We start from the raw sequence: 25,650 nt of genomic DNA on the forward strand, positions 1-25,650 counted from the left end.
ACACAGGAAATGGTCCGTGGCTGGACTGGCGCCTGAACGAAGCTGAATGGGGACACACACACACCCAGCCCTTAGCAAAGAAGCAGTTGACCCTCAAGCGCTGAGCTCCATGTCCCCGGCTTGCTCGGCTCCCTGGTCTAAGTATCTTGACCGTGTTAGGAAGGTAACACTAACGATATGATGCAGGACAACTCAGTCTTAACCTGGTAGTTTGGGTGGCTCTTTAGGAAGAGGAAGAAGTGGGAAGTAAACTTGCACTTACTGTATCCCACGCTGTGGCGGGCACTTTATTTGTATATATTCTGCCAAGGAGAATGAGTGGTTAAGATCTCTGCCTGGGTGTGAGCCACACTAGCCATGTGGTCTTGGGCACATCACTGAATGCCCTGCCTTGTTTTCCTTCGGTAACAGCAACAATACCTCTACCTCTGGGTTACTATGAGGATTAAGCTAATTATTATGTGTGCCATGAACATGTGTGCCATTATCAGCTTTATTAATTCATTTTGACACAGCCCTTCATATCCTTTTGCGATTGAGGAAACTGAGGCTCATGGAGATTAAGTCAGTTACCGGAGGTGGCAGAGCCTGAAACCAAACTCAGATTTATCTGACTGCCGTGTTTTCTTCTCATAACATGACTGGGCCTGCTTGATGCTATCAAATTCCCTCTTCTGCATGCCAGCTTTGGGTTCAGTTTATTAGCTCTTCTTTGTACTGACAAGGGTGAAATCCTATATGAGGAAGCTCTGTCTATAATCCCCGATTCCACCCATCCCTGGCGGAAGGCCAGCGGTCAACAAGCTGGGGAGTGGGTGGAGGAGAAACTTCCCTTCTATTTTTCCCTCCTGTAGGCCTAATCAGCCCTTCCCATGATGGTGCCTGTGCTGCTTCTGTCTTTCAAAAAGCAAAACTAACCATAACTGAATAACAGAAATATTCTAATGAGCAGGACCCTTAGCATAGCCTGGTGGATTGAGGGGCGCAGATGACCCGCTGGGGCAGTGCTGTCCAACAGAAACATAACGTAAGCCACATATGCAATGAAAATGTTCCTAATAGCTACGTTTAAAAATAAAAAAAGATGAAATTAATTGTAATAACATTTAACCTAACCTATCCAAAGTATTACCCATGTCCACCTGGAATCAACATAAAAATTATTAGTGAGATGTTTGTGTCTATTTTTTGTGTTGTGTTAAATCCACGTTTGCGTTTGACACACAGTGCTAGCGGTGTACACCGTGTGATAACAACAGGTATCAGCCACAGGGACGCGTGTTCTCCAAAGGCCTTCTGTACCCATTTAGCGACTTTCTAGGTCTACAACTGTCTCCCGCTCCCCTTTTCTTCCTTCTACGGACAGACACCCTGATGGGAAAAAATGGCCGAAGCAGTAAGGGAGCCGCCTTGTCTCCCCCTGCCTCGAATCCGAATCATCCTTGATGGGTGATTTTTGCAGGCAGTTGAGATTTCTCGTGTGGTCACAGAGGGGTTGCCGCCTATCTGCACCCTTTGTAACTTCTCCCCAGGCCGGGCCAGGCGGCATGATGGGGGGGCATTTCAGGTTCTAGAAGCACCCTGGCAAGTCCTTCTCAGTGTCTGGGGCCCGCAGGGACGGCTTGGCCTCACTGACGACAGCACCCCCGGAGGGGAGAGCAGCCCGATCCGCCGAGCAGACACTTGGCAGGGCTCGGGTTTCCTGGACCGGATGGCGGGCCGGTGCCCGGAGGCCCGCGCCGTGCAGGCCGGGCACAGGATGCGCGGCCGGCTGTGCGCATCCTGGGCATCCGCCCGCGCTCGCTCCGAGCAGCAGCTGCCGCAGATCCGCCGCGGTCGCCGCCTCCTCCGGGGCCTGGAAAGGCAGGGATCTCCCCACCCCGGCCGCGTGCCGTCCCCCAGCAAGGGGCCGCGGGGCGGAGTCGCCCACCTGTCATCCGAGACGCCCCACGTGGGTCCGCCCGGGGAGGGGGTGGGGGCTGCAGGGAGGGAGAAAAGGCAGAGGCGGCGAGGGGGGCGGGAGCGAGAGCGGGGCGGAGTGAGGCGTGGAGGCGAGCGGCCGAGCGGACCGCGGAGCTCCCCGAAGCCGCGCCGAGGACGAGCGGAGAGCAGAGGGAAGAATAAAGGGGACCTGTGGTGCCCAGACAGGGACAGGTAAGGGCGGCAGGTGAACCGAAGGCGGGAAGCCCCGGGCTGGAGGAAGCGGGGGAAGGATAACAGGCGGGTGGGAGGAAAGGGCTGCGAATGAGGCATGAGGTTAGATTTGGAAGAGCCGAAGAACGATTCTAGGGCGTGGAGGGGCAAGGGTCCTTCGAAGGGAGTGGGGGTGGGGGCGAGAGAGGAACCCGGGCCGCCGCGCCTTTAAGGTTGCCAAGGCGACGGCTCTGGCCAGACCGAGGCGCATTGACGTCAGCAGCCGAGCGCTGATTGGTTGCGGCCGGGTCGTTTCCGGTGGAGCCGCCGCGGAGCCGCTATCGCAGACTAGAGCGGGGCTGGAAGGGAAGCGCCAGGACCGCTCAGCCGGCCGTATCCTCGCACCCGCCGCCCCGTGTCCCTCGCCGCTCGTCCCCAGGTGAGTGGGGTCGGCCAGGGGGCCCCGACGCGCCGAGCTTCGCCGCCCCGCCGCCCGTTTGGGGGCGCTGGACCGATCCAAGATGGCGTCACGGGGAGCGACCTGCAGGGGGAAGGCCGCNAGCTTGACTCCTGAATTTCATTGTGTCCCCTTTCACCTCCCGTTTCCCGATCCTCGTCCCCGCCCTTCCCCCCGTCTTTTCGCCACCGTCGCGGCCTTCCGACGAGAGTAGGATGAAGAAAGGATAGGCCTCCCTTTTTCATTTTGTGGCCATGGTTGTGGCACGAGTGAAGTGAAAGGCACCCTCCCGTCCTTCCTCTCGGAAATAAGTCCGTGGTACCTATTAACCCCTGCAGCGCAGTGCCGGTGTCCTGCCAAACAGCTGCTTTGAGGGATTGTCAAGCGATTGGTCTTTCTGGCAGAGGAAAGAAGGCGAACACTTCCTCAGGATGACCCAGAGGAAGTGTTTCTGGCCGGTCTGAGGGGCTGCGCTCTGAATCAGCAAGTTTCTCAAAAGTGTGTTAAATATTTCCTCTCGAGTAATCCTGTTGAAACTGAATTTTATCACAGTTGAATTTACAAAAGAAAAAAAAATTCCCGAGTTTTCTTAGGATTAGGTACAGGGCAGTGAAAGTTTAAAAGGAGTTAAATCATTTTGCAGGGGGCGGAGGGAGGGGAGCCAAATTGTTGGGCTCTTAGTTTTAAAAAAGTACGATGCAGAGTATATTCGATTAAAAATACTAAGAGTCTGAAGTTTGGATTAAGGGGTTCACATGGTGACTGCATTAATTTTAGGGCGGTTTTTGTTGTTGTTGTTAACTTGCTGCCTCAGGAACACCAACTAGTGTGTTCTTCTTAATAGTTTGTTTCAAACAAAAGGCCAGTTTCACTTGTTAGACCCAGTTCTTTCATTTCTGCCAGCCGGAGACGTGATATTTGAATGATTTCTCTGATCAGTTGAATACATGGATTGATATTACTGAAATATGAATGTTTTGGAGCATAAAAGATCTGATTTATCATCGTTCTTGGGGGCCTTTGATGTTATTTGAAATGCAGAAAATTCACTGACGTGGATTATCAGTTCAAATGACTTATCTGACCTGTAAAAGTGGCTGGTTATAAATCCAAAATTAATGAACCTTTTTTTTTTTAATTGTGTATTTCTGAAGTAGCAGGATTCTTTTTCTGTGGCTTTTAATTTATGTGCTTGTCAGGGAGCTACAGACTTTCTCATGGTCTGTTTAATTAGTCTGCTTGTTATTGACCTTTATCATGAAAGTTGTCAAAACAAAATGAATAACAGAGTAGCACTCTGGCTCTTTACTCTGGTATTTCTTTTTTCTTTTAAACTTACAATTTTCTGTCTGATTGGGTGCGCATTATATTTGGAAAAGACTGATGTGTATTAAATTCAGTTGGGGAGGGGAGAGGACCTCGCTTTTGTTTTCTAATCTTACTGGCTTAATAATTAGGAGTTGGAAGGAAAATAGTTTATGACTTGTGAAATTGCTAAGCTTTAAATTCCAGGGTAAAGTTAGCTGCTGTTGTATTTCTACTTGTTTTACTTTACATCAAGGTAGTTTGAATCCTCTAAAATTCATTAAATGCAACTAATCTATTGTTATCTTCATGTAAATTTAAATTTTAACTTGTTCTAGCATTTTTGTTAATCCAGCCAAAGAAAATGTTTTGATCTTTACCTGCCTGAATTTTTTATGACTTTTTTGGGGAAGGTTCTTCTGTTTTTGCTTTTTTTTTTTTCTGTTAAGGATATCTTCTTTTACCAGTGTGTATGTTACCATTTAGGGCTGGAATTATATAAAAGAATCTGGATTACAAAAGGTTGCTTTTAAAGGTCGTCTGGAATTCATTTAGTGTTTTTAAAAATTTTGGTGATGCTAGTAGTTGGCTGATGGGATCCTTTGCCCCAGTGGTTTGCTGGGTGATGTTAGGACACTCCCCCAGGACAGGAGTTAGGTACAGGGAATGTCAGAAGCCCTTCCTAGTGCTTACTTGCTTTTGCTTAGAGCCGACCGGACCCGGGTGCCCTTGTAATTCTCCTCCTGTTTACCATTTGCACACTTCCCACGTCATCATGATTCTTTTGCAGGGGGAGAACTGACTGAAATTCCCTTAAGGGCCTGGCCCCTCGGGGCCGCCTCTGCAGGGGAGAGTGGCTCATACTTCTCCCAGGAGCTCAGGTCCTGCCTCTCCCTGTTGCTGCCTGCAGAACTAGATCCTGGAGGGATCTAAACTAAAGGAAGCACTTCTTGGAAAGGATGCGATTTCTCTACACATTTTATGCCCCAACCCCCATCTCCCTGTTTAAAAAAAAAAAAGTTCTTGTGCATCCGTTGCCTGGTGAGTTTATTCAGAGGCCGGATCCGCATCTGAGCCTCGCCAGTCGCCTGCCCGGGCCCACCTATGTGTGTGTGTTTCGGCCGCAGGCAGCCATGGCGTCCGGCAGCACCACCAGCGATGAGGAGCGCAGCCTGCGCGAGTGCGAGCTCTACGTCCAGAAGCACAACATCCAGGCGCTGCTCAAGGATTCGATCGTGCAGCTGTGCACCGCGCGGCCCGAGCGGCCCATGGCCTTCCTCAGGGAGTACTTCGAGAGGTTGGAGAAGGTAAAAACCCCCGTGGGGAGACCGGGTGACCCCGGAGATGGTTGCGTGTAACCCCGTAGAATGTCGCTCCTTGGTACCCCTCGGGAGAAAAGGAGTTCAGGCGGAATAAGAAATCTGGACTCGAATTTCACAAAAAGAAATGCAGTTCAGGCATCTGTGGTCACGTTAAACTTCGTGGCCAGTAGAATGCCTCAGAACAAGCGTGTGTGTGAGTTTGGCCGGGTCATAGAGGGCTTCTGACCAGTAGTCCCCTGTCAGCATTGTAATTAACCCATAAAACTGATGGGGTAAAACACTAGATGCAGTTGATCAGAAGTAGCGGTGGAAGGGACACGTGAAATTCCACGGTACTCGGAAGCAGCCAGTGCTTTTGCCTTCAACAAAACAAGTGAGTCGCATAGACTTTGTCTCGCCTTTTAACACTAACGGAATGGAGCGTTTGAGTGTGGCTTCTGACAGAGGTGGAGGCACCCACTTGACTGTAGAATAGGTCTCCGCTGAGGCCGGCTGCGGAACGGAGATGCGAAGCTTGATGGTTGTCAGAATTTTTCTTTCTTCACGGTTTTGGTCAGAACAGATTTCCTCTCGAAAAAAATTAATTCGGCTTTTATTCTTGGCCGTTCATCCGCATGGTGTGTGTCACCGTGACCTAAGCGACCGCTGCATGCTTTTCCAAGCCGGTGATCATCAGGGACAGCACTTCAGTGCGCTTCCCTCCAGAAATGACGAGTGAGACAGTCTGGGCCGCTAAATGTTCAGAGTAGTTTGATTTGCTTCTATAAAGCCAGAGAAATTTGACAGGTTTTCTTACACGTCTTAGAGTTTTGATGTGGTGTGAAATGATTTTGAGCCACTCGGGAGGCATTTTTTAGGGGTATGATCGTCAGTTATCCAGTTCGATGATAGAAGTATTTGTAATGTATCCCATTTGTTTGGAGAACCTCCTAAGGGGTAGATTCTATTAGTAAACAATGTGTTTATACTAAGATTTTAAAAATGTTTGGGTAGCTCAGCGATCAGACATTTTCTACTGTTTTCTCGAAAAGGTGTTTGTTAAAATTGGTGTTTAGCAGCGTGATGAAAATAATTCACAACGACAACAAAAACAAGTAACCTGTTCCCGGAAATGGAGCCTTGCTGTTTCAGAATGGTGTTAGAAAGTCTGGCTTGTTTCTTCGTAAGCAATTCCCAAATAGTTTGTGAAATAGAGCCTGGCTGCCATGGCCGTTCCCTGTTTTGAAACAAAGTGCGTTCCTGGAGATCTGGTTCTGAAATGGGTCACTGTAAGGTGATCCCTCTTCTCGGACATCAATAGAAGCCATCAGATGAGGGAATGAAGTGGGTGGGATGTTGAGTGTGTCTTTTTATAGGGCGGGTTGAGCCTGTGGCCCTCGCAAAGCCCAGGCTTGCCTGAGTGCTCCCCGACGGGGGGAGCAAGAAAGCGTCATTCATGTAGCTTTTTGTAGATGGGAGTTTTAGGTTTAATGTGTACTAGCATCTTCACCTTTTTAACAAAAGTCATAGCTAAGACGCACCTTCCTGTAACTCCATGGCCTGTGTTTCACTGGCGCACATTCCTTTAGCCAGGGTTGAATATAGGTATCTGGGCATTTAAGGAACTAGATTTTCAACTTTTCGACAGGTCATTGTTCTGTGCATTAGGTGTTAGGCTTACTATGTCTGACAATACACAGCCACCCTCTTGTCACCTCCTTTCCTATGTTAACCAGGGGTCATGTTTCTGGTACCTTCAACTGCTCAGTAAGAAATGGGCCCAAAACTTGCAGTTGGTCCCTTGAAAGCTGCTGCGTTTCCCTTCAGAAGCCTGTCATCTGAGATGGAAGTCCTTGCGTACAACGTATTTATTGGAACCTTGCCTGTCTGATAGGTCAGAGGGATTTTACGTGCTGTGACCATTGAGTGTCTCCTGTGTCCTGGGTACTGTGTGAAGCACTTTGCATACGTACACTCATTATTTCAAGTGTGTGAGGTAGCTGATGATCACCATTTGAAGAGGTAGCAAGTGAAACTAAGAAATGAAGTAATGTGACTGTGTACATGTGGTGTAGTAGTTAGATTTCTCCTGGGCAGCATACGCCCCCTCCCCCCGCAGCTCAGTGGCTCACTCAACATAAACCCCTGAGTTCAGTGGTTCACTCTACATAACCCCCATATGCAGCTCTTCTGGGCTTAGTCCATCTTGTCTTCTTGACTCCAGTCTCTTGTTCTGGAACGGAGTGGGGGGAGGTGCAGCCCCTGTATAGAGGATGAGAACCATGAGCAGCTCAGGCAGGTCGGCCCGTGAAAGCGTGTCCACTTACATTCCGTGGCCAAGGCAAGTCACAGGATCACGCCCCAAGTCCATTTGGTCGGAAGTTTATTTCACCTACAGGGAAGAGTGGAATGCAATGGCAAGGGCAGAGAGAGGGAACGAGCAGTGGTGGGAAACCTGTTAAGTGGGGAGGACTCTGTGAATTTAAAACTCGAGAATGTAATGCCGGAAGCCATTAAGTAGATTAGGAGGTTTTTTTAGTGTGTGTTTTGGCTTTTTGGGGGGCTTTTGTCTTAATACGAGGGAAAACTGAAGAGTCAAGGCAAACAGTGGAATGACAACAGCAAGGAAAAGGATATAAAAATGTATCCTAATATGTACTAGAATTCGATCTCAGTAATGGCTCTGAGTCGCCAAGATGGGGTTATATCTGATTGCTGTTTAAAGAGGATCCATGAAACAGTGTTAAAAATCAAAATGCTTTTGGTACTTAAAAATTATCTTAAAAATTCATTTAGATGTAGTACCAAACGAGGTGCTGTTTGTGTATTTTTTCATGAAGGTTTTGTGACACTCCGGTGACAGATTTTTGGAGGTAGAATTTGTGTTTTTATTTATGCTCTTAAACCAAATTTGGAGCGATATGAGTTTTATAGTTTGGTGTTAGTTGGGATGGGAAAACTCACTGGTTACTGGAATTACCGGAAGGAAAACTGAAGTGAATTTTCTGAAAAATGTATTTTTAAAAAATTGGTTACATATTTGCACATGGTTAGAATTTTGCAAGTACAAAAGGGTATGACATAAAATACAATGAAACGCATTGAATCTATTTCCTACTTAAGTATATGATATATTTAACACAGTATTAAGATATATATGTAAAAATTGTATGTTGTTGTAGAGTAGTATATAAAGATGTAATAAAAAGTCCCATCCATTGCCTTCCTGAATGCAGCCAGTTTTCTGTAGATCAGATATGGGCATTTACCTCCAAGTGCCTGTATGAGGAAGCTTCCTGTCTTCCTGGCAGGCGCATGGCACTGCATTGGACAGGTGGACTCTAATGTATTGAACCACCCAGGACCATTTTGGTTGGTTCTGCTGTTATACTGCTTATGAACTATTACAAATGATACAATGAGTAACTTTGTATATATGTTCTATCACAGATATGCATATATTGGAATAAATTCTTAGAAGGAGAATTAATGAATTAGTTGGTCAAGAAGTAAATGCATTTGTAATTAAGTATAAAGTATAGTAAAATTGTTTTTGTTGTTTTTCTTACTGTGTTTTCTTCCAAGTTTGAAAGTTAGAAAATTCAGAGAAAAATAAAGCCAAATGTTCCCTCCAGAAAAGAATAAAAATCAGGCATGATTCTCCTAATAGAAGTTAATATCATTAATACCTTGATGGTTATCATCCCAGGCTTTGTTGTGGCATGTAGAGGCTGTTTTATTTGTTTTGATACCAAAAGCAGGACTAAATACCATGTAGGAGAAAAAGTAGGCATCTTATGAATATTTTTTATGAAAAAATTTTCTGAAATTGAGTAACTGCCAATAAGTCCATTTAGAATTTGAAAGATGATTTAGAAAATTAGTGGAGAATGAGTCAAGTGAAGGAGCAGAGAATACATTCTTGGGTTTTTTTCATTCTTATTTACATCAGGTGTAATAACTCATTCTTTACTGCAGAGCTAAGAGGAATTTCTTTTTAAGGCCCTAGATCTGAAAAGTAAGAATATTAAAGAGTGTATCTCAGTTTTTATATGAATTGATGTAAGGAGATTTTAAAAACAAGTAAACTTTTCGTTTTAATTTCAGTGTAATAAGAAATATAAATATATTAAAGAATATAGATAATAAATAATGGCTGTAGNTTTCATTTTTTATTTGCACGTTAGGTGTCCTTTTCCTTTTGTTTATTATTAAATATGGAATCTATTATCATCTGAGGAAACTGTATAGTCATTTCAAAATACTTCTCTTCAAAAAAAATTTTTTTAATGTTTTATTTATTTCTGAGAGAGAAAGAAAGAGAGACAGAGCATGAGCAGGGGACGGTCAGAGACAGAGGGAGACACAGAATCTGAAACAGGCTCCAGGCCCTGGGCTGTCAGCACAGAGCCCGACGCGGTGCTCGAACCCACGAACCACGAGATCATGACCTGAGCTGAAGTCGGACGCTCAACCGACTGAGCCACCCAGGCGCCCCAAAATAATTTATTTTCAAACTTGAGTCCACTTTTCTGCATTTGGAACGGCCTTTCCTCCTTCACTTGCACATTGGTAACAGAGGGAGAGATTCGACGTGCTTGAGATGGGCTTGCACGCACCCGGTAGGGTAGGCGAATATCAAGTTTACATGCCGAAGGATCTCATTTTATAAACCTGTAACTTCTTTTCAGGAGGAGGCAAAACAGATTCAGAATCTGCAGAAAGGAAGCACTCGCGCAGATTCGAGGGAGGATGAGATCTCTCCTCCTCCCCCCAACCCAGTGGTTAAGGGCCGGAGGCGACGGGGCGCCATCAGTGCCGAAGTCTACACGGAGGAAGATGCCGCGTCGTATGTTAGAAAGGTAGTTACTCTAGCTGCGCATTGGGCAGTGTTTCAGGGCCCGCGGGCTTTGGCAGCCGCCTTTGGTGGAGGCGTGCACGTTTTGAAGAGTAGAACGTAGGATGATTGTACTTCATCCCGAACAGCTTTTGGGTACCGGGGAACGGGTAGTGTGATGACGCACCATTAGAGGAGAGAACTCATAATGATTGTGAAGCAGCGAACGATTGTATTTGGGGGTGGGGGGTTCTTTCCCATGTTGCCTTGCAGTAGAAGAAGCAGGCAGTGTTTTTTCTTTTGAACTATGGTTTGTTTTTTGACATCCTGTAATTCGCGTTGTGACTTTTAACCTTTTGTTCTGGAAGCTTCGTTCCTCCTTTTGGCTCTTCCTTAGGTCTAGCCTGCCATTTTGAGTGATGCTGTTAGCCTGAAGGGGGAAGGGACGGTCCTGACAAGAGGGTTGTGAAGCTAGTAGTACATGATCACAGTTCAAAACATGACCAACTGTCATAAAATGCTGAGTTTTGCCTCAGAATGATGACCTTGGTCAAGGGGTTGTGATTTGTTACTTTAGTTGTTGACTGGAAACCAAATATGAGCCTTAGATAGGCTTGGTTGTAGGAAAAGGGGATTCGCGAGTCAATATTTACTGAGTACTTTGTAGATCACCGAAGATACAATGGGTTGTGTTAAATACATACAGCAGTCTCGATGAACTACCTTAGCATGTCTTGACCTTTAATTGAAATGCATGTTCAGACCTGATCTGGTTTGGGTTTATGGAATTGTCATTGGGCCTTCTGTTCTTTTCCAGGTTATACCGAAAGATTATAAGACAATGGCTGCTTTAGCCAAAGCCATCGAAAAGAATGTGCTCTTTTCACATCTTGATGACAATGAGAGAAGGTAGGTTCCGGTTCTTTGTTCTACTGTTTTTTCAGTACAGCTCTGGTCTGGTCTCCTCATTGTTGCAAGTTTTAATAGTTGTTCACCTGATGACGGTCCAGGCTGAAGATCTGGGAGCTTTAAGTCTAAAGTTAGTGTTTGAAATTCATAGAAGATGCACATGAGATGTAACCTGAGACCTTGTGTGTCTTGCAGTGATATTTTTGATGCCATGTTTCCGGTTTCCTTTATTGCTGGAGAGACCGTTATTCAGCAAGGTAAGGGCTGCCGCTTCCGTGGCCTGCTGTGCTCTGGGACTGCACGAGTTTTTCCGAAGTGTGTTTCCTTCTTTCAGCCTCCCATTTTCCTTCTGTTACACTGCTAGGTTTCCGCTTTGCTTTGCTTTGCTTTGCTTTGCTTTTCTCTTTTCTTTTCTCTTTTCTTTTTTTTCCTCCTCTCCCCTCCCCTCCCCTCTTTTTTTGAGTATAGTTGACAATGTTACATTGGTTTTTGGGGTACAACTCACTGATTTGACAAATTGATACATTACGTTGTGTTCACCAGGGTTGTGGTGCCGTCTGTCCCTTTATACGGTGTCATTGACTGAATTCCCTAGGCTGTGCCTTTCTTTTCTGTGACTTAACTGGAAGCCTGTCCCCCTTCTCTGTGCCTTTTTGCCCTTTCCTCCTTGCCCTTCCTCCTTGGCGGCCATCAGTGTGTTCTCTGTATGTATAGGCCTGATTCTGCTTTTCATTTGTTTGTTCATTTGTGTATGTGTGCTTTTTTTTTTTTTTTTTAAGATTCTACTTATGAGTGGAGTCACAGGATATTTGTCTTTCTCAGTCTGACTAATTTTACTTAGAATAATGCCCTTTAGGTCCATCCGTGTTGTTGCAAATGGCATGGTCTTCTGCTTGTTGTTTTCATGGCTGTATAATGTTCCATTGTTGTCCTCATCCATTCATCTGTGGATGGGCACTTGGGTTACATCTGTATCTTGGCTGTTGTAAACAGGGCTGTATGTGTCTTCTCAATTCGTGTTTTCATTTTTTGGTGGTAAATAACCAATAGTGGAATTACTGGATTAGTGGTATTTCTATTTTTAACTTTTTTCAAATAGTTTAATGTATTCTAATAGTAAACTTAACATGAACAGCACAGAAGATAGATAACATTAAAAACATGTACTTGATGTAGGACAATGCAAAGTTGTTGAATCGAATCTACTGTCTGATGAAAATGCTACAAACACTATTTAGTTGCTGTTAATATACTTGTTTTAAGAAAATCCAAAGGTTGGCATTGTCCAGAAAAATGTAACCGGTTTATTTATTATCATCACAAAGTTGAACTGCTGAAACGTGTCCACTGAGACATTCTGACTTGCATTGATGCTTTATGTCCCCGCATTTATATTAAAAATTCACACACAGGGGCGTCTGGATAGCTCGGTCGGCTAAGTGTCCGACTTTGGCTCGGGCTAGGATCTCACAGTTAATGAGTTCACGCCCCGCGTCAGGCTCTGTGCTGACAGCTCAGAGCCTGGAGCCTGCTTTGGATTCTGTGTCTCCGGGTCTATCTGACCCTTCCCCCCCTTGTGCACACTCTGTCTGTCTCTCAAAAATAAATACTAAAAAAATGAAAAAATAAAAATTCACACACAAATGAAAATGGAAAAACTGCCAGTACTTGATTTTTGTCTATTTTCCTACTTGCAAGCATATATTCAGGTGCCTTTTGATCCCATGGAAAAAAATATCTAATGTTTAGAACTACTAGTAACAGGAAGGAGAGAAAGTTTTTGTTTTTTTTTTTTGAATGAAACCGTTTCCATCTTCGTGGATTCTGAGGCACGCTCTCCACGTGTGCGGCATGCTAGCTGCATGTCTTGCCATAATCACGTGACCGGTTTGGGACGGATGGCATGGAGGTTGGGGTCTTCAAAGAGGCCCACCAGGAGCTGCGAAAGCCTCACTTGCAAGGCACCAGTAGCTGCAGTCTGGAAGCGCAGGTCTGTTTTGAAGTCCTGAGCAGGTTCTCCCACCTGACGCTGGAAAGGAAGTTTGCCAATCAGAAGTTCAGTGGACTTCCGATAGCCTCCTAATGTCACCCTGGTCACCCTGGGCCTCAGCACCAGGCCTAGGAGGAGGAGGTTTCTTCGCCCCTCCAGTAGAGGGCGCGATTGCGTACCTGGTGGGGAAGCCCTGGCGGTCGCTGGGTAGGAGCCGTGGTACACGGACCTCCTCACTTAGCCCTCTTTTCCTGCTGGAGCTGAGCAAGCTAGAGGCGCGTGGGAACACAATTCTGTTTCCGCTTTCTGAGAAACTTCCATAAGGTTTTCCCCAGAACTGTACATACGCACCAATGGTACATGAGGGTTCCTTTTTCTCTGCATCCTTCTCAGTGCTTATTCCTGGTCATTTTGGTTTTAGCTGTAATAACTGGTGTTTGGTGGTATGTCAGTGTAGTTCTGATTGGCATTTCCCTGACGATCAGTGGTGGTACACATCTTTTCATTGGCCTGTTGGCCATGTGTATGTCTTTGGAAGAATGTCTGTTCGGATACTCTGCCTAGTTTTTAATCAGATTGTGGTTTTTTGGTGTCAAGTTGTATGAGTTCTTTATATATTTTAGCTATTAACCCCTTACTGGATATATGAGTTGCACATATTTTCTCTCATTCAGTAGATTATCTTTTTGTTGATGGTTTCCTTCGCTGCGCAAAAACTTTTTTTTTTTTAGTATATTTATTTTGAGAGAGAGAGAGAATCCTAAGCAGGCTCTAGTCTGTTAGCCAGAGCCCGGTGGGGTGCTCGATCTCAGGACCCCGGGATCATGACCTGAGCCAAGATCAAGACATTCAGATGCTTAACTGACTGAGCCACCTCCCAGGGGCCCCTGCAGAAGCTTTTGATTTTGATGTAGTCCTTCGCCTGTGGAGACCTATCTATAAAACTGTTGCTGTGGCTGATGTCAGAGAAATGCTGCCTGTTTTCTTTTATAGGATTTTTATGGTTTCAGTTCTCACATTTAGATCCTTAATCCATTTGGGGTTTATTTTTGTGTTTTATGTTAGAAAGTAGTCCAGTTTCACTCTTGTGCATGTAGTATCCCGTTTCCCCAGCGCCTTTTGTTTTCCCCATTGTGTGTTCTTGCTTCCTTTGTCATATGTTAATTGACCATATACTTATGTGTTTATTTCTAGTCTCTGTTCTGTTCCATTGATTGTGTGTCTCTTTTGGTGTGAGTACCGCGCTGTTTGGATTACTAAGCTCTGTAGTATATCTTGAAATCTATCTGGTATTGTGATACCTCCAGCTTTGGTTTTCTTTCTCAGGGCGCAAATTTTATTATTATTTCTTTTGGTTTTGTGAAACATGGTGTTGGCATTTTGATAGAGATCATACTGAGTCTGTGGATTGCTTTGGGAGATAGGGACATTTTAACAACATTACCTCTTTTAGTCTTACAACCATGGGATAGTTTTCCGTTGTCTTTTCATCTTTCATTTCTTTCATTAGTGATTTATAATTTTTAGAGTACAGATCTTTCACCTCTTTGTTTTATTCCTCAGTAGTTTATTTCTTTTTGGTGCAGTTGTAAATGGTGTCTATTTTTTAAATTTCTCTTCCTGCTACTTTGTTACTAGTGTATATAAATGCTATTGATTTCTGACTACTAATTTTGTATCCTGCCACTTTACTGAATTCGTGAATTACTTCTAGTAGTTTTTGGTTGGAGTCTTTAGGATTTTCTGTGTATAGTGTTGTGTTGTCTGCAGATAGTGATAGTTGAAACTTCTTACAATCTGGATGCTTCATTTTTTTTTTCTTTCCTTGATTGCTGTGGCTAGGACTTCAGTTCTGTGTTGAACAAAAGTGGTGAGAGTGGACATCCTTGTTTTGTTCCCGACCAGAGAAGGAAAAGCTCTCAGTTTTTCACCATTGATTCTGATGTTAGCTGTTTGGTTTTTGTATATGCCTTTTGTCACGTTAAAGTATGTTCCCTTAAAGTTAATACCTAGTCTCCTCAAACTATTCCAAAAAATAGAGGGGGAAGGAAAGCTTCCAAATCCATGCTGCAAGGCCTCCATTACCCTGATACCAAAACCAGACAGAACCACCACAAGAAAAGAAAACTATGGGCCAGTATCACTGAGAACATAGATGCGTAAATCTTCAACAAAATATTAGCATTCAGCGATACATTTAAAAAGTTCATTCATCACAGTCAGGCAGGATTTATTCTAAGGATGCAAGGATGGTTCAATATTTGTAAATCAATCCGTGTCCCACATCAACAAAACAAGTGATAAAAATTGTATGATCATCTCAGTTGATCCTATTTCTTTTTTAAAAAGATTTTTAAAAATCCTTTGGGCTAAAGCTACACTTCCACTAAAGGACTTCTGTTTTCTCTGGTATCTGATACAGCTTTGTTTATAGTAAGTTTTAAAGGATATTGCATTTTAATTTTGAATGTTGTGTGAGATTTCAGAACCATACATTCTTCATATATCCTTTATATTATTAACCACTTACAGAGTAAAGTAAAGTAGGAAGTAGCAAAGCACTTGTGTTCCTAATCACATAGCCCATCTATTTATAAGATTCTGTGCCTGCTACTGATTTTTACCTTTTTCCCTTCTATATTAACACGGGTCTAACTTTATGGGTATCCCTCCCCCGCTTTCTTTTATTTATTCTTGATATTTTCCTGGGTCCTCATAATTGGTGAGTTTTGCAGTGTAGTGACAGTCTGACATTTTGTTAGTTACTCTGTTTTTTGTCTTGTTTTGTTGTTGTTGTTATGATCATGTAGCAGGTACTATCTTGGTACACATACAGCTTTTTTTTTTTTTTAAGTTATTTTTCAGAGTTATTCTTTACCATGAGATGACTAAAACAGTTGATCAGTTTTTTGGCTTCAAAATTATATTGTGGGACTTTTCTTCCCGAAAGAAAGTGTGTTAGTTTATAACACACTTTCTCTGACAGCATCTCTGGAAAAATAAATTTATTTTTACGTTAATTTGATAATTCTGATATATGTTTCTTTAATTTGCATTATACATCTAACTTTCTTTACTCTGTTTTAGGTGATGAAGGGGATAACTTCTATGTGATTGATCAAGGAGAGATGGATGTAAGATTTAATAATTGCAGAAATATGTTGATAGTCTTAAAAGTTAATGTGTTGATACGAATTACTTTTAAGCGCTTCTGAAGGGCTGTTAAAATCCCCATAAGCACTTCTGTAGGGCTGTTAAAATCCCCATATGCCAGACTCCACCAACATCTTTTGCCAAATATATTAATGACACAGAGAAACTTTTTAACCTATTAAAGGTAATTTCTTTACCTGGACATTCAGTTTAAGGCTTTCACTGGAGTCCTGGTTCAAGCGTGCGTGTGTGCTGTGTGGTGAGGTGGATGTGAGGGAGACCTGGGCGTTAGCTCTGAGACCTGGTCCAGCTCCCTTGATTCTTTTAATCTTGTTTACAAGGGAAATGGGCAAAACAACAGCTTTGCTGTCACAGGATTATTAGACAGTTTGGTGCCTTCTGCAGCTGAGATATTGAGTGTAGTACCCAGCACAGCGCTCTCTAAATGTACAAGCTGTTCACGCTTTGCTTACCTTTGCCCCGATCCTCCCGCTGGGGAACATTTTCGTGTCTGGTAATTCAGCCCGGAAAATCACAGACACTCGCGATTTATTGAACTCCTTAGTAGACATCAGCTGTTTTGCCCTGCTCTGTATACTACAGCCATAGCGCGTTCTCTCGTGTGAAACCAAGTTCCATGTTCTGATTCCTCACAAGGTGTTTTATCAATCAGTGTTTGTGTGTGTCGGAAAAAAACCGACTCTTTGTCATTTGCCTTTTAGGTCTACGTCAACAACGAATGGGCAACTAGTGTTGGGGAAGGAGGGAGCTTTGGGGAACTCGCTCTGATCTATGGAACGCCTAGAGCAGCCACTGTCAAAGCAAAGACGAATGTGAAATTGTGGGGTATCGACCGAGACAGCTACAGAAGAATCCTCATGGTGAGCCCCAGGGCTTTTGGAGTATGATGTATGATTCCGGTCTGTCACTGCGCTTGAGGAATACCCCCAGGCCTCGTAGAGCAAGCGTCCGGCTAGCAGCAGCATGGGACACCAGTGTGGTGCGTCTGTGGTGGCCAGCCCACGTTTGCACACATCTCCATTTGCATTTCAGGGAGCTCAAGAGGTGCTGCTTCTAAGAGCATGAAGCGCCTGAAGGTTGGAGGTCGGAGGTCACCACCTCCCTAAACTGCAGGGGGGTTGTCAGCAGTGCAGATGTCCCCTCGTGAGCCTGGAGAAGTAAACAAAATAATAAAGCCATCAGAACATTCTGCTCACCTAGAACTTTGTGACAGATTTATAGAGTAGCTCTAGATGTGAAGCACCAGCTGCCTGCACTTGTCCTCTTGAATTTGTGCAGTGCCTGTCCGGCCGTTTGACCATCTGCATTTGGATGTACTTTGAATATTTTCTGTATTTGGCGGATGTGTATGTATAAATAGACACGTATGTGCGTGTAAGGACATTCTAGAGGACTGTGTTTCCCCCCGTCCTTCCCCCAGATACACGGTATTTAACAAACCTTACAGGTAAGACAGCTTGGTGAAGTTAGGGGTTCGGGTACTGCTTTTGGTAGGAGGTCTGGAAGTGGTAGCAGTTTTCTGTCCCTAGTTCTGTGGCAGATCGGGGTTGTGCAGGAGAACCCAGGGCCGGAGACATGTTCTGCTGTTGTCACACTCGTAACTTGGTAGATTTTTTGGAGAACTGATGAAACTTGGCATTTCGTTAATTGGTTGTCCTAGGCACCTTCTTTGGCCCATATGCATGGTGTTAACTCTTAAGAGCGAGTTACGAAGTTCTTTATTAGGCTGAACCAGAGGCTTTACCATCTTCAACATGAAGAAACTCACTGGTCAAGAAGTGGCAGCAAGCTTTGACTTCTTTGTTGTTTTTTTTTTAAGTTTATTTAACACTTAATATTTCTTATTCCACAGCATTATGTGATAATTACACATTTTTGAGATCACTTTTTTTTTTCCCATTTATAGGGAAGCACGCTGAGAAAGAGGAAGATGTATGAGGAGTTTCTTAGTAAAGTATCTATTTTAGGTGAGTTTTGGAAGATCACACAGAGAATTGTTAAATTGAAGTGTTAATATACTAATTTCTTAAAAACTGCCCTGATTACCAACTCACTTTTTTTTTTTTGCTAACAATAATGAAAAATACAAAGTTGAAGTTTGACCAAGTTAGAAGTAATTTTACAATGTATTTAATCTGCTAGTGTATGACAGACCTCTTTACTAGTGGTGGGTGTGGGAGAAGCTTCCTGGAATTATGTGCTGCTCATTCCTCTGGGAGAGACAGAAAGGCTAAAAGTGTCCTTCTTTGATGATGGACATTGACAGTCATTCCCCCTCTGATTTCTGTCTCTGTTGCTCCATGGGTGAGTTGACTGGTTCAGGAGAGAGTTGAATATTTCCAAGAATGCCTTTACTCTGTAGAAAAATTAGGTGTCATTTTCTGACCTGTGAAGAAGTGCTGCAAGTTTGTTGAAGTTGAGTAAAGCAGGTTAACCTGGAGCAGCTGTGTGTATTTTGTCTCCTGGCCTCACAGATACTGTCCCAGCCTGCGCTTCTCTGGGAGGTGGGCAACGGTGGCTCTTAGGGAATAGTCTTCTGCCACTGTTTTGTCACAGCGAGTTGACTTTTTCCCCTTATTTGTCCTTTCTCTGAAAGGGTTGCGTTTACTTAATGACTTGGGTTTTAGTTTGGCTTTTGGGAACTCTTGTCTTGTTCTCATGGATTTCATAGATAAATTCAACTTAAGATTTAAATAGGTTAAGTTATTTCTGTGAACCTCTGGAAAAGTACAGATGGCAACACTATCTTTGACTTTTGGGTCTTGCAAATTGTAGGTTTGATTTGCATTGATGGTGTTCTTTAGGAAGACTTAATGATTCCATTTTTTTATTCATTTACCATTGGGTGCAATTGATAGAGATTAACCTGGTCACTGGACTACTGAAGTAAGCATCTAAGGGTCATCTGTAAGTAATAGGAGGACCTTGTGGACACTCGGGGTAATTGAAGAGAGGCTCCATGTTGAATCTGCAGCACTACTAGAATATTAAATGGGCATGGCTATTTGATTCATGCTTTTTACAGTTTTGACATTTTTAGCAGTGACAACTAGTGTAGAGAAATTCTTTGAATTCTTGCCTTTCAGAATCTCTGGACAAGTGGGAACGTCTCACAGTGGCTGATGCATTGGAACCCGTTCAGTTTGAGGACGGGCAGAAGATTGTGGTGCAGGGAGAGCCCGGGGACGAGTTCTTCATTATTTTAGAGGTAAAGGAGCCTGTGTGCGATCCTTACTGGGGGGGAGAAAAGTAGAACACCGTGAGGGAGAGAAAAGGGGCTAATGCTGATTTCCAGCTTCGTGTTTTAGGAATACCTGACAGTTTTATTTAAAACTTCTCTTTCGCTTTGAAGTGGTGGTGGTTGGTGTTCTGCCAGGCCACCATATTTTAACTGAGCTGGAATCCATTCTGGAAGGACTGTTTAAGAAGTAATAGCCAAATTCTGGCCTACTCAGTCATTTATCATGCAAGCCAAATGAAACTTAACCATTTAGCAAAACAAGCTAGTATGGTTCCGCACCATCCTTTTTAAAATCGTATGTTTGGACCATTTGGCAAATGAGGGTTAGAGGCAGGCATTTACATGCTGAAAGCAGCTCTGGTTTCTCTCTTCACAATTCGCAGAGCACATACTCTTGCCTGCCAACCAGAGCCTCAAGAGCAGATTTTCTAGGAATGCGGCTCAGGAGATGCTAGCCGCTAAAGGCCACGAGTTGAGGGCCTTTCTGTGAAAGGCCAGTCGGTTAATAATTGAGGCTTTCCGAGCCTTGAGGTTTCTGTTGCAAAGACGCTGCTCTTGGACTTCGACTCGTAGTAGAAGAATACAGTGCAAAAGTGGCCGGAAATGGTGTGTAAGTGAATGTGAATGTTGTGCCTGTAACGTTTTGTTTATAAAAGCAGCGAGCCTGGGTTTGGCCCCCTGGCTGCAGTTTGCTAACCTGAGTCTTAGCCCTGTGGCTCCTCTGTGAGGAGGGGCTCCCGGCAGGGCTGTTGGTGGATAGGGATCGAAGCTCGGCTCAGGACTCTCTTCAGTCATCTCTCATGTGAACGGGAGGATTGGAAAATCACCACTGAAGCCTTTTTTTTTTTTTTTTTAAATTAACCAAAATGCATATATAAAATGCCACCCTGGACGTGAGAGTATTTGTTTTGCCATTTGGTGGTTTTATTACAGGGTTCAGCTGCTGTGCTACAGCGTCGGTCAGAAAACGAGGAGTTTGTGGAAGTGGGAAGATTGGGGCCTTCTGACTATTTTGGTACGTGGCTTTCGTCGAAGTACAGAGTTCAGGTTCCCTCTCCGTGGGATAACGCACTCTCTTAATTTTGCCTGTCTTCCGAATTTTCTTTTCGCACCGTAGTCTTTTTGGCTCTGCGGAGGGTGAGATTTTGACCTTTACCCGGTCAGAAGTCAAGTCACCGATGGTCTCCTGTCCGTTGGGTTCAGGTGCAGAGGTTGGGGGCCCCGTACTGACTTCTGAAGACCAGTAAACGCTGTCTTCTGGGGCTTTGGGGGGGACTCTGGCCTCCCCTGACCCTTGTCCCTCCTGCACAGGTGAGATCGCGCTCCTGATGAACCGGCCCCGCGCTGCCACGGTGGTCGCCCGCGGCCCCTTGAAGTGCGTGAAGCTGGACCGACCCCGATTTGAACGTGTCCTCGGCCCGTGCTCAGACATCCTCAAGCGAAACATCCAGCAGTACAACAGTTTTGTGTCGCTGTCTGTCTGAGACCTGCTGCCCGGGCCTCCTCGTCGCCCTGTCCCCGGTCCCGGTCTGCGCTTCCCTCGCGCAGACGGCTTTCCCCCTCCTGGCAGCACGGCGGCTTCTCGTCTGTTTCTATTAAAAGTCGCTTTTCTTGCACCGTTTTTCATTTGGAGCGTTGACCGAATGCCCCTCTGCAGTTAAATAAATAGAAAGAGTCCCGTGGAGACCTTGCTGTTCCCGCTTCTCTCTGCGCAGTGTTGGGGCCCAGCCCGGGCGGCGCGGCTGCTTCCGGGCCAGGCCCCCCGCGCCACCGGGCTGCCATAGAGCAGTGGGGTGACGGGGCAGGGGCTTCTGTTTCTAAGTGACACGACCTTCCAGTCACCATAAGCATATTTTAGACTGTGGCCATATATGCTGTACTTCCTTATAGAATAAATGATTTCTCATTAAGCTCTGAGGATTAGGAAAAAACAGATCTAGAAAAATCTTAGTATAGTAGAAAGATACCTGCTTGTACTTCAGCTAGCTTAAGGGTGGGATGATGCCCATTTTTGCTAATTATCGGACGGACGCGATCTGTTGAGGTCTTTTTTTTTTTTTCTTTTAATCAGAATTTTTGTCAAGCTCATTTTCCTGGTTTTGTTTGTTCTTGCCATTAGTGTTTCCCAGTTCTGACACGTGTTGATGTGGCTCTCTCCGCCTGCCTTTTGAGTTTGAAACCAGATCTAGGCTACAAATACTGAGTTACGGATTAACTACATCTGCCTCCGCTCAGAAATTCTGATTAGACCTTTATTTACCCAGCTAGTGCCAAATACTGATCACCAGATGCTGAATCGGGAGTAAGAATCAGAGGTCTACACTCTTGGTCGTTAATGTAGAGCTTTTGAATAAATGTACANGAATAGAACAGGTGGAACAGATGTCCTGCCAGGAAAATGGAGGTGATGTTGGTAAAGGGGGAAATGCCAGGGGGACACAGTTCGGTGTTGGGGACTCTGTCCCGCTAAACCCACTGGGGCAGGAGATTTGGGAAGAAGCGTTTACTTTGGTTTTCCCATTTTCCCTTCTTTTTACATCAAGTAGAATTTGGGGTGGGCTGGGGGGAGGCGTGCCTCTGTTCTTTCAGGTTGAGAAGTTCTGCTTTCTACTTAGCATTGATTTCTCTGGCAAACGTTTTTGATTTTCTAAAGTAAACTTGTGTCTTGAGTCTTAACTGTGTTTCAGCCCTTTCCAGCCTCCCCCTCCTCCTGTGCTCCGTTGTTCCATGTGCACCCGACGGTACCCAGCGGTTTATTTTTATTATTGTAATTTTTTTAAAACAAAGGTTCACAGTTCTGTAACGTCAGGCACTTTTCTTTTCATTGTGATTTATATATAACGTGCAGTTATATTTGGGAGTGACTGCAAGCATGTTTCCATCTGTGTGTGACTGGCTCTGATCATCAGTCCCCTCTCCTGCCCTTTCCCGGGGAACTCACATTGGTCATGGTGGGTTCGGTTCCTAGATTTGAACTGTTTTCAGGTTGTTACGAAAGCTTGGAGTATAAATCTGGGAAAGCGGTTTAATTTACATTTTAGTGTGATAGAAAACCACCGTATTACAGTTTTTTATTTTTCAAAGTTACCTGTACTAAATGAGGGTTTTCTGATCTGTACTTTGTGTTTAGCTGCCTTTTCTATTTAAAAAAAAAATGAAAAATAAAAGTTATGTTCTTACTAGCTTAAAGCTTGATTTAATCTTTGTTTAAATGCCAAAACTGTACTTAACTGAGTTATTTAGAATGCCATGAATTTGCACAAGTTTCATATATGTATATACTCATGTTCATGTATATTTAGATATATAGGATGCTTTCTAAATGAGTTTTGCTCTTAAATCATTTGGCTTGCTGTTTACTCCCTTTTGTAGTTTTTAATCTAAGGAATTTTAAGTCTAAATTGAAAATTGATCACATTTAAAGCTTTCTGTGCAGTCTAAGTATATGTGAGAAATCACAATTGGCATAATTTGTCTTAGTCGATGTTCAGGGCTTTAGAAGTCATTATTTTTGGGCTTGGTTAAGTGAATTTAAGAGATCTACTGCTCTAGAAAGTATAGATGGCCAAAGGACCATTTTGTATTGTTTCCTGGTTACTAGTCTGGTTATACTGTGTGTGCTAATATACTCGATTCTTTTTTGTTATAGATTGTCCTAACAGTAGGTCAAGTAATAAAAAAAGATGAAATAATTTACATTCTTAAATGAATCGGTTTTTCTTTCCCTTCTCCTTTCCTTGTTGTCTTCTTCCCTCTCTCCCCCAGAAACTTTGAATCTGGTGGGCAAGAATGCAAATCAGAAGTGAATGATGGGGTTAGTGTTTTAAAAGAATAATGTTTGGTTTCAACCTTTTTCCAGTTCAGTTTGTTAAAGAATGAATCTAAAATCCTTACTTGAAGCATAATTGAGTTGTTAGCCAATCTGTTCACGGAGTAGTAGAAGGAAGAGATTAAATCAGAAACCAAAAGATCTCCTTTTTATTTGAGACACAGTGGTTCTCTGCTCTTGGAACTTCCCCAGAGCTCATGGGAATCGTCATTTCTGTATCAACGCGCTCTGTGGTTTAAATTCAATACGTGCATGTGGGTATTGAGGTTTGCCTCTATATATTTTGCAGTCATGAAGTCTTATTTCTGGTATTCCTCAGATATATGAGACGTACCAAGTTGTACTCATTAGTTTATTGGTATTAAGGTCTTCACATCCAGCGAGGTGGGAGATGTGTCACGTTCTTGAACATTCTTTAATGTGTGCCGCTTTGTAACGTGTGCACTCCGCCCTGATTTAGTAGCCCTTTCCCTCAGCCCCCTGGAGGGGGGCGGGACATGTAGAGTCACCGCGGAATGTCACTGAAGAGAACTTGCTTGGATTGACTGCGCTGATTCTGGTTTCCTTCTCCTTCTAGAACACTGGCTTGTATGGAATTGCTTTTTGTCTTTTAATGACGAATGTCGACATTTTATTTTATTTTTTAAGATTTTTTATAGTTTTATTTATTTTTGAGACAGAGACAGAGCATGAGTTGGGGAGGGGCAGAGAGAAAGGGAGACGCAGAATCCGAAACAGGCTCCAGGCTCTGAGCTGTCAGCACAGAGCCCAACGTGGGGCTCGAACCCACGAACCGTGAGATCGTGACCCGAGCCAAAGTCGGACGCGTAACCGACTGAGCCACACAGGCGCCCCTGAAATGTTGACATTTTAAAATTGAAGGACCATGATGCTCAGTTCCTAATACTGAGTTATCTCTGATCACGGATTAGTAACTGAATCCTTTTTTGGATTTTTGTCAGGCCCTGGCACCGTGTTTCTAGATGGCTAAAACAACATTGAAAGGCAGTGGCCCCATTGCCATTGAAGGCTCCCTCTAAAGTCAGCTTTTCCTAACCATGACCAGTAAAAAGCAAGAAGCTTAGACCTTTCCCTTCTTAGCCTGTGGAACTTTCACATAGAGATCAGTATTGTTGTGTGTGTGTAATAGTAAAATTTGTTAACCTGAGTTCAGAGCTGTGACTTCATCCTGAGTCAACCTAAAACCCAAACCGCTAATGATTATAATTTTTTTCGTTTTGTGCCAAGTTCTGCCAATTTAGCTTCTGTACGTGTGTGATTCTCAAAGTTACCACTAGATGGAGAGGTTTTTTTTTTTTTAAATAATCATCTTGGTTCATCGCAAAAGAGTTACACAGTTGGTCCTTGTGTTTTCGTGGTGTTGTATTTGTGAATTCTGCAAATTTGCCTGCCTGCTAAAATGTATCTGTGACGCCCCAGGTCAGAACGCAGAGCATTTTCCCTGCCACTCGAGGACACGGGCGGAGGGACAAAGACTTTGAATCCACCGACTTGCGGGTGCCCTGCTGAGCTTGGTGCTCTGCCCTCTGATTTGGCGCTCGCATGGTCATTGCTGGTCTGTTTCATGGCCTGTTTAGTGCTGCTCTGGTGGTTTTGTGCTTTCTGGTGGTGACGTCACTGTTCGAAACGGCCCCTCAGTGTAGCACTAAAGTGCTGGCTCGTGTCCCTAAGGGCGAGAAGCCTTCAAAGTGTGTCTGGCGGGGAAAGTAAGCGTATTAAGTCGTTTCTTTCAGGCACGAGTTTTACAGTGCTTTTGGCCACAAGTTCAGAGTTATAAACCAACAACGAACGCATAGTACGGGGTCTTTAACACATGAGATGAGATCATGTATTGATTTGTTTACAGAAATGTCCCTAGAGGCTCACGGGAACCTACGCGCCGTATTTCCTCTCGGAGCACGTGGCTCAGCGTCCGCGAGTCTGGTGTCCTTGGAGATTTTAGAGACTGTAAAACTGCCACGAGTAAGAGACTGCACCTCTCCAGTCTTCAAACTCGGATGGCCCTCCTGACTTTTGGGCAGGCTCCTTCCAACCCCTTCCAACAGACTCCTTCCAACCCCTTCGTCTCCCAGTTGATGCAGCGCAGTGTCCTTCCGTCTTTTAGTCCATTGTCAGTAGTGACATGAAAAGTTTTTACAGAGAGGGGAGACTTTGTGTTACGGGAAGGTGAACAGTGGCCCAGAATGGACATGTCGGGAGAGCCTGACCGTTTTAAGAAAGGAGTCTTTGTTTTTGGTTTTCTGGTATTGTTGACATTGATGGAGTCCTGCTCTCTGCATTAGTGAAAAAGTTAACGGAGCGTTGAAGTAAATAATTAGCTGTCTCCGTACTCTACGTATGGTGGTCAAATTCCTCCTTTCTGTTACTCTTAGTTTGTAAAAGACGCCACAGTTTATCCTAGGCCATTCTCAAACCGGCGCATTGCCCTCAGCATGCCTGGGTTTGACATGGGG

At 44.2% G+C, this 25,650-nt stretch overlaps 1 protein-coding gene across 2 annotated transcripts; it reads left to right on the forward strand.

Annotated features, from left to right (window-relative positions):
• The first annotated feature begins 2,030 nt into the window (after positions 1-2,030).
• On the forward strand, positions 2,031-21,407 carry PRKAR1A (protein kinase cAMP-dependent type I regulatory subunit alpha). Of its 2 annotated transcripts, none has more exons than XM_077780288.1 (11): positions 2,031-2,154; positions 5,023-5,202; positions 9,888-10,058; positions 10,851-10,942; positions 11,138-11,199; positions 16,020-16,066; positions 16,808-16,966; positions 18,013-18,073; positions 19,193-19,314; positions 20,281-20,362; positions 20,659-21,407. In XM_077780288.1, the coding sequence occupies exons 2-11, from the start codon at positions 5,029-5,031 to the stop codon at positions 20,829-20,831; spliced, it is 1,143 nt and encodes a 380-aa protein (XP_077636414.1). In that variant the 5' UTR covers positions 2,031-2,154; positions 5,023-5,028; the 3' UTR covers positions 20,832-21,407. The 2 variants fall into 2 exon arrangements, with proteins under 2 accessions (XP_077636414.1, XP_077636413.1); XM_077780287.1 differs by lacking the exon at positions 2,031-2,154 and adding an exon at positions 2,443-2,572.
• The last annotated feature ends 4,243 nt before the right edge of the window (positions 21,408-25,650 follow it).

The sequence above is a fragment of the Crocuta crocuta genome, unplaced genomic scaffold (assembly GCF_008692635.1).
Source record: "Crocuta crocuta isolate KB4526 unplaced genomic scaffold, BGI_CrCroc_1.0 scaffold288, whole genome shotgun sequence".
Taxonomy (NCBI): Eukaryota; Metazoa; Chordata; class Mammalia; order Carnivora; family Hyaenidae; genus Crocuta; species Crocuta crocuta.

Bases quoted from the DNA above. Each gene is read 5' to 3' on its own strand.
- PRKAR1A (XM_077780288.1), top strand. From the start codon at position 5,029: ATGGCGTCCGGCAGCACCACCAGCGATGAGGAGCGCAGCCTGCGCGAG. The intron at 10,059-10,850 runs GTAGTTACTCTA...GTTCTTTTCCAG, and splicing joins CCGCGTCGTATGTTAGAAAG to GTTATACCGAAAGATTATAA. The intron at 16,967-18,012 runs GTGAGCCCCAGG...TCCCATTTATAG, and splicing joins GCTACAGAAGAATCCTCATG to GGAAGCACGCTGAGAAAGAG.